At 35.8% G+C, this 7,500-nt stretch overlaps 1 protein-coding gene and 1 long non-coding RNA gene across 2 annotated transcripts in view; one reads left to right on the forward strand and one right to left on the reverse strand.

Annotated features, from left to right (window-relative positions):
- Positions 1 to 7,500, reverse strand: part of LOC137618151 (uncharacterized) — a 626,348-nt gene that overhangs the window by 477,126 nt on the left and 141,722 nt on the right. The window lies entirely within an intron of this gene.
- The window catches only part of LOC137618150 (protein O-mannosyl-transferase Tmtc3-like), a 513,133-nt gene that overhangs the window by 469,803 nt on the left and 35,830 nt on the right, over positions 1 to 7,500 (forward strand). The window contains exon 3 of the mRNA XM_068348178.1: positions 4,320 to 4,457. Coding sequence (XP_068204279.1) covers positions 4,320 to 4,457 — 138 coding nt within the window. The remainder of the gene's footprint in view (positions 1 to 4,319; positions 4,458 to 7,500) is intronic.

A 7,500-nucleotide genomic window follows, 5' to 3' on the forward strand; every position in this document is an offset into this window, starting at 1 on the left:
TAAGAATTTGAGAGCGTTTACAAAACGTAAGAGTTGCAGGTATTTGTCAGTAAGCATAAGATATCTAGTGTAAATGCCCACCAGGAAGATTGAGTTAAGAAAATTACTATGTACGAAAGTAGAATGGAAGTGGTTCACTCCTACAGTCATCATCATTATCTCCTCCTGCGTCTATTGACGCAAAGGGCCGCGGTTAGATTTCGCCAGTCGTCCTAGCTTGAGCTTTTAGATAAATACTTCTCCTTTCATCATCTCTTACTTCACGCTTCATAGTCCTCAGCTATGTAGGCCTGGTCTTCCAACTCTTCCAGTGCCTTGTGGAGCCCAGTTAAGAGTTTGGTGAACTAATCTCACTTGGAGAGTGCAAAGAGCATGTCCAACCCATCTCCATCTATCAATCACCATGATCTTATCCACATATGGCACTTCAGAAATCACTCTTATAGTTTCATTCCTATAGAAGAAAACCTAAAAAAAAATCAGATAAAAAATCAGATAAAGTACTGAAATTAAATGTATTCTGGTTATTGTTACAGATGCCTCAGGAAGAGATTATTTACAATAATAGGGGAATCAAGAAAGGTGTGTGCAAAGGGTTTGGGAAAGACTTGAGTTACTTTTGTAAGTGAATTATAGATATTGAATCCATCTAAGTGAAAAAAAGTGACAAAGCTGTGTAAATTAACTGTGTCTGTTTCTGTAGCATATAGAGAGTAGAAAAGAATTGTAAGTTAACGAAATCACAATATGCGTAAGAGTGGTAAAAAAGATGAGCACGAATAGGTGCAAAATTGGCATTGAATATTTAGAGGTTGCTTTCTCAAGTGGAAATTCAAACGATAAAGGGTAAGTTTACATGGTGTATGATTACTATTTAAGAGGAAACAGGAAGAAAAAAAATTCCTAAAAAGGTCATATAAATTGTGAGAGGTTGAAAACATGTGCCTATAATATCTGTTAAGCATAAAAGTGCATTCAAGATAAAGGTGAGTGGCATCTTGTATGTAGAGTTCGACGTGCTGCTACAGAGAGAGAGAGAGAGAGAGAGAGAGAGAGAGAGAGAGAGAGAGAGAGAGAGAGAGAGAGAGGGGGGGGGGGGAAATACATACGATCGTAAAGCTGAGATGACAGCTCAAATGTACGCATTCTAGAGCGGGTGTCTCGCATGCTTACAACAATAAATTCGAAGTCGTTGCTTGCACATGCAATGGCTGGGGTAGCCAAAAAAAAAAAAAAAAGAGCGTCCAAAGATCGCAGACCTTTATCAGGGCCATGGTCAAGGCCTCTGAATTAACATGATGGCGACATGGGACTTTCAAGTTTTGTTATCCTGCGTGACTACTGTATACTGTGTACAAAATTACTATGCGCTCGAGAGAGAGAGAGAGAGAGAGAGAGAGAGAGAGAGAGGAGAGAGAGAGAGAGAGAGAGAGAGATCCGCATTTCGTGGTCCGCCTCAATGTTTATAAGATTCCAACAAAACTCTTTGTTTAGTCTTGCTCAATTATGGATAAACCAACTGACCCAAAAACAACTCTCATCGTAAGCAAATAACGGCCCAGAAATTCTCAATTGGCTGTGCAAGCTACAAAGTTCCTTCACATCCATCAAAATTGAAAAGAATATCTAAACAATTTAAAAATCCCTTCAGTAAACAAAGACGGAGATATCATAAATCGCCATTCTTGAAAACAATTTTCCTCAAAATTAGTCTCATCTTGCATGTAAAATATCAAGAAGACGAATTACACCACTACCTCCCCCACCCCACCCACCCCCTAAACCGTTCCCAGGACAGGGCGTTGCAACCCCTCTCCCCTCCACCTAAAATTACCAGGTTCCTTAAATACCTCATCAAGTTTGAAAAAAAGCACTCTAGATTGTAATTACTGATGACGTCATAAAGACCAAGGTTTCGTTAGTCGAGTATATCTCATTAGGGGGATAATTTACCTCCTGAGAAACAAAAGCACGGAACCTCTCTCTCTCTCTCTCTCTCTCTCTCTCTCTCTTCTCTCTGTGAGTGATACATACGAGAAGTCAGGCAATTCAATTTTTGTCATAAGAGAGAGAATTACCAATCTTCAAGTTGACTGATATTGAGTAAAATTGTATATAGTATTCATCTTGGCAACTCCGTATAAAACCCTATCTTTTAGCGTTATTTACACAATAAAGATCGTGGCGTTGAATAGATTTATTCATGAATTACATACACATTTTTTTATATCTCCAAGTTTTAAAATAGCATATCATGCATAAATGAAAAACATCATAGTCACCAATCACTTTCGGCTTCATCGGTTAATCTTCCTTCATATGAGAAGATCTAAAATTAATATCCTATAATCTATCTACCTGCATTATTCTCAAACTTAAAAAAACTAATAACGATGTTCAATATTTTACACGTGACGTATAACACTTAACAAGACTTATTATGTAGCTCGCCAATTAGGGTCCTTGCCCAAAATATAAATTAGGTCATCCATCCCGACATTCATAAGGACCAAGGTTCTGTGACTTGCATGCTATTAAAAAGTTTGTTGTTGGGAATTGTTTTTCCTGCAACGATGTTCTACTTTCATACAGTTGCTTCTCAACATCCGGATCTCAACATTGATAATGATTCTTTAACTCTGTATAGCTCTTACAATTTTAGTTTAGTGTCGTCTTCAATTGCACAAAAATGGCTTATTGAGAAAGCCTTGCAATATTTTCGGTGATCAATCTATTATGAAGAAGTGTTTTAATTTTTTCCTTCAGCCTTGTTTCGAGTATTGTTCTGTCTGGTCTTGTACTGCTAATTTTCATCACAATTTGTTGGACAGGAACTTACGGTCAATATATTTCTTATTCCTGAACTAAATATTAATCTCTTTCACCGTCGTTCAATTAGGCCTTTATGAATGTTGCCTAAGATTTTTCTTAATTTTGACCATCCTTTGCATTCAGATCTTCCCGGACAGTACCATACTGTTCGTAATACTAGGTATACAGTTTATTTTAATACTCAAACCTTCTCTATCACGAGATTCAATACTACACAGTATTCTAGAAGGTTCATTACAGCTGTGACCAACTTGTGGAATGATCTTCCTAATCGGGTAGTTGAGGCGGTAGATATTCAAAAGTTCTAATTTGCAGCGAATGTTTCAATGTTGAACAGGCTGATATGAGAGTCTTTTTTATAGTTTATTCATGTAAGATGTTTTCATGTTGTTACTTCTCTTAAAATATTTTTTTTTTACTGTGTTCATTACTTCTCATATAGTATATTAATTTTCTTTCCTCACTGGGCTATTTTCCCTGTTGGAGCCCTAGGCCTTACAGTATTCTGCTTTTCCAACTAAGGTTGTTAACATTAATAATAATAATACAGCACTGGGGATCTTCCGTTTACCTGGATAATTCCATTTAGAAACAGCTGCAGTTCGTCTATTTTTCTGTAGGTCCATACAGATACTGGAGTTCATTGGACACAAAATATTTGTCAACAAGCTACTTACCAGTATGTCGTAAGCACTACTGTAGATTGCAACAAGTTTCATAACATCAGTCGAGTGGATAATCCGATTTTTAATTTCATAATTTCTTTTTCACTGGTACGAAATGTTTTTCTTCAGATATTAGAATTTACATATCACAGTTTTAAGAATTTCTTTAAATTTCTTAAACTGGATAATTCATTCAAGACAGAAGTAAAATCCTGATAAATGTCTCGATAGCAGAAATTCTTCTCTGCCGTTGATGTGAAAACAAAATCTTATAACAATATAAAAATAATAAAGAAGCATATATTCTAATGCATATAACATTTAACTCCTGGGACGTTTAATACTTCCAGCAAGTTAGCCATTAGTCCATAAATGTCGATCAAATTATGTAACAGCTAGTTAAAATACATCTTGAAGTTTGCTGCAATTCTTCACCACTTTCGCTTAATGCTGTGGAAACTATCTTCTTTTCTTAATTTTTACTTTCTTTATAATCTCTATTTCACCTCAATTCTCTATTTTATATTAAAAATTCTAAACTTAAGTTAAGTAACATGTTTTACAAATCTTATAATGAGTAAATACAGTATATGTATTCTAAGAAGTTTATATACTAAAAATAAAACGATAATTTTTTTATTTCCATGTGTTCGTCATACTGATGTTTCTCATAAATATTTCAAAAACAGCTATGATCGATGAAAACTAATGTGGAATGTTCACTTGATCTTTTGATTTAGCCTATATACATTTTAAATATACATATGACAATGTTTAACGAGACCTATAACTCTAAAATAAATTTTTCTCTTCCTCAAACAGCCGGGCAGTGTTGGGAAACCAAGACGTCGTTGGATCAGGCCCTTGGTGGCGGGTCTTCGAGCATGACTTCTGGGGATCGCCTCTGGCCCGTAAAGCCTCCCACGGATCATGGAGGCCGGTAACCACATTGTCCTTTAGGTGAGTAAAAATCTTGTAATCAAATCTTTCAATCATAATTTTGGATCATTGATTGGTTTATTGTAGAATACCTGACATAACACCCTTATGGCTCCAGTGAGCTACATAGATCAAAAGATGTATGGATTTAGGAGTAAATAAGATCACGCGCACATGTGCATACATATTAGTCGCTGATTGATATCTTACCTTAAAATGATAAGAATTAAGAGTTAAATACCGTTAACAATATGTTCTGTAATGTTCAGTAAAATAATAATAATAATAATAATAATAATAATAATAATCGATGAATTTTAAGCAATATGAGAACTGAAGTTCATTTCCTTCCTTGTTCTTTTATTTTTCTAATCTCTCCCTTTTTTCAAAGCTATCTATTCACAAATTCTCCATCATTTCGTTTTTTCCCGCTATTTATGCAGTCGTCTTATCTCCCAATGAGATTTGACTTTATCATAACCACCCATACTTTTCTGTTCGTCTCCCCATTCCGCAAAAGACACTGTCGTAATTACTTCAAAGGCTTCCAATTCTATTTACCTTGTTCATCCATTATCGAAGCAAAATTTCCGTAGGTTATAATGGTTTCACCTAACCCCCAATCATTCATGATTTTAGGAGTTTAACATGAAAAATCTAAAAACACTATGAGCCACATTCATTGCTGATGGCTCTATGTTAGATTCGTTGCTTCTTTTTATATCAAAATAGGTTACTTCATGATTAGTCAATAATAATACTACTAATAATAATATAATTTCACTAAACTGCAATTCTACTCTCTTCTGTATCTGGACCAAGACCTACAGTCCTTCCAAAACAAAAACAGAAAATAAAAATAAAACAATCTTACAGCATTATACATAACATCTAAGTAAGATGGTCTGCTACGGTAGACTAAATCATTTTTTAAAAGAAGTGGAAAAATAAGTGTATTCATACTAAAAATATCTTCCTTAATTATACACTTATATAAAAGAGTGAAGGTATCTTGAAAGTTCGCCCGATGAATTTTCATCAGTACTTAGCCTATTCATGAAAAAAGCTAGAATCCTGTATTTAAATACTCTGGATAAAAAAAAAAAAAACCAGCTTCGCTCTAAACTCTACATCATCGATCTTCTCCCTTCCAAAAACAACGTAACCTCCCAGACCGTTTCTCTCCCCCCCCCCCCAACCCCTGACAAAAACAGAAAATGGACAATATCCGAATTCAAATGGTATCGGTAATCGAAGATAACAGCAACGAAAGCGACATATGCCCGCTGCTCTGGCATCGACAATCTGTCGTTAAATTCCTTCTGATACGACATACCTCGTGATTCAGCATTTTAAAGTCTTTTCCCAGTGATATCATTCGAGAGCGATGTCACATCAATGCACGACATCGAAAACGGCGCAGAGCTTACTCTTTCGAGTGATGTCGCTCGGGATGACGGTCTAGTTTTGAAATGTGTCAGGCTTCTAACACTATTTCGATTCTATTTCAAAGACAATTTCAGAATTTAATTGCTAATATGTGGATACTATTAAAAACATACATGCTAAAATTGGCTCCTTTCTTTTCTCTAACATAGCAGACAGTGATCAACTAGCAAAGCTTGGTTTGCTTACAATGCAAGGCTTTTGATACATCTAAAGAACCACTGGAAATAAGATATCAATGGTATGCAGTTTTTCAGCAGACAACGAAGTGGTGTTAAAAAATCAGATAAAATTAATGAAATAACTTTACACGATAGATATTTCTTATGGCACAAAAACACACCCTCACAAAAAAGGGCAAGCTACGTGAAGTAATTTAAATTAAAACTATAAAATTAGCACAAGAAGTTACTTAGTGGACATGGTTCGGGCATCATCTAACTTTGAAACCTATTATTATTATTATTATTATTACTTACTAAGCTACAACCCTAGTTGGAAAAGCAGTATGCTATAAGCCCAGGGGCTCCAACAGGGAAAATAGCTCAGTGCGGAAAGGAAAAAAAGGAAAATAAAATATTCTAAGAAGAGTAACAACAATAAATATCTCCTATATAAACTATAAAAACTTTAACAAAACAAGAGGAAGAGAAATAAGATAGGAGAGTGTGCTCGAGTGTACCCTCAAGCAAGAGAACTCTAACCCAAGACAGTGAAAGGCCATGGTACAGAGGCTATGGCACTACCCAAGACTAGAGAACAGTAGTTTGATTTTGGAGTGTCCTTCTCCTAGAAGAGCTGCTTACCATAGCTAAAGAGTCTCTTCTACCCTTACCAAGAGGAAAGTGGCACTGAACAATTACAGTGCAGTAACCCCTTGGGTGATGAAGAATTGTTTGGTAATCTGTGTTGTCAGGTGTATGAGGATAGAGGAGAATATGTAAAGAATATGCCAAACTATTCAGTGTGTATGTAGGCAAAGGGAAACTGAACCGTAACCAGAGAGGAGGATCCAATGTAATACTGTCTGGCCAGTCAAAAGACCCCATAACTCTCTAGCGGTAGTATCTCAACGGGTGGCTGGTGCCCTGGCCAACCTACTACCTATACACTTAGAAGATATTGCCTAAGAGCCATGAACGACTTCCTGAACAAATCTGTTCCCTGAATACATTAACCTGCATCAGTAACTAAAAACCTTATGAGCATGATGGTTCAATAAAACTATTTAATCGCTCCCATCATTGGAGCAAACACACTGTATATTTAACATTTTAAACACAGAGAGCGAATAAAAACGCACAATTTGGTACGAATAAGCTAATAAATCCTTCTTATCGTCGAGTCACTCTGTAATTTTCCTAATCATTGCGGAAAGTCTTTCATTACCCGGCTAATTCTAAGGATAGAAAAGAATTGCATACTAATCACAACAATGCCCTAAATATCCATAGCTACATATAACAGTTGCAGATGATTGTCTTCACCGCTATCATTACCGTTGTTACGAAAATTGTCAAAATGACCACTTTCCTATTAATAGACCTTCATTACCTTGAAATATACACCTTCACTACAATAACCCCGGAACGATCAGTCATTGTCATATCACCTGGAA

The sequence above is a fragment of the Palaemon carinicauda genome, chromosome 24 (genome assembly GCF_036898095.1).
Source record: "Palaemon carinicauda isolate YSFRI2023 chromosome 24, ASM3689809v2, whole genome shotgun sequence".
NCBI classification, from domain to species: Eukaryota; Metazoa; Arthropoda; class Malacostraca; order Decapoda; family Palaemonidae; genus Palaemon; species Palaemon carinicauda.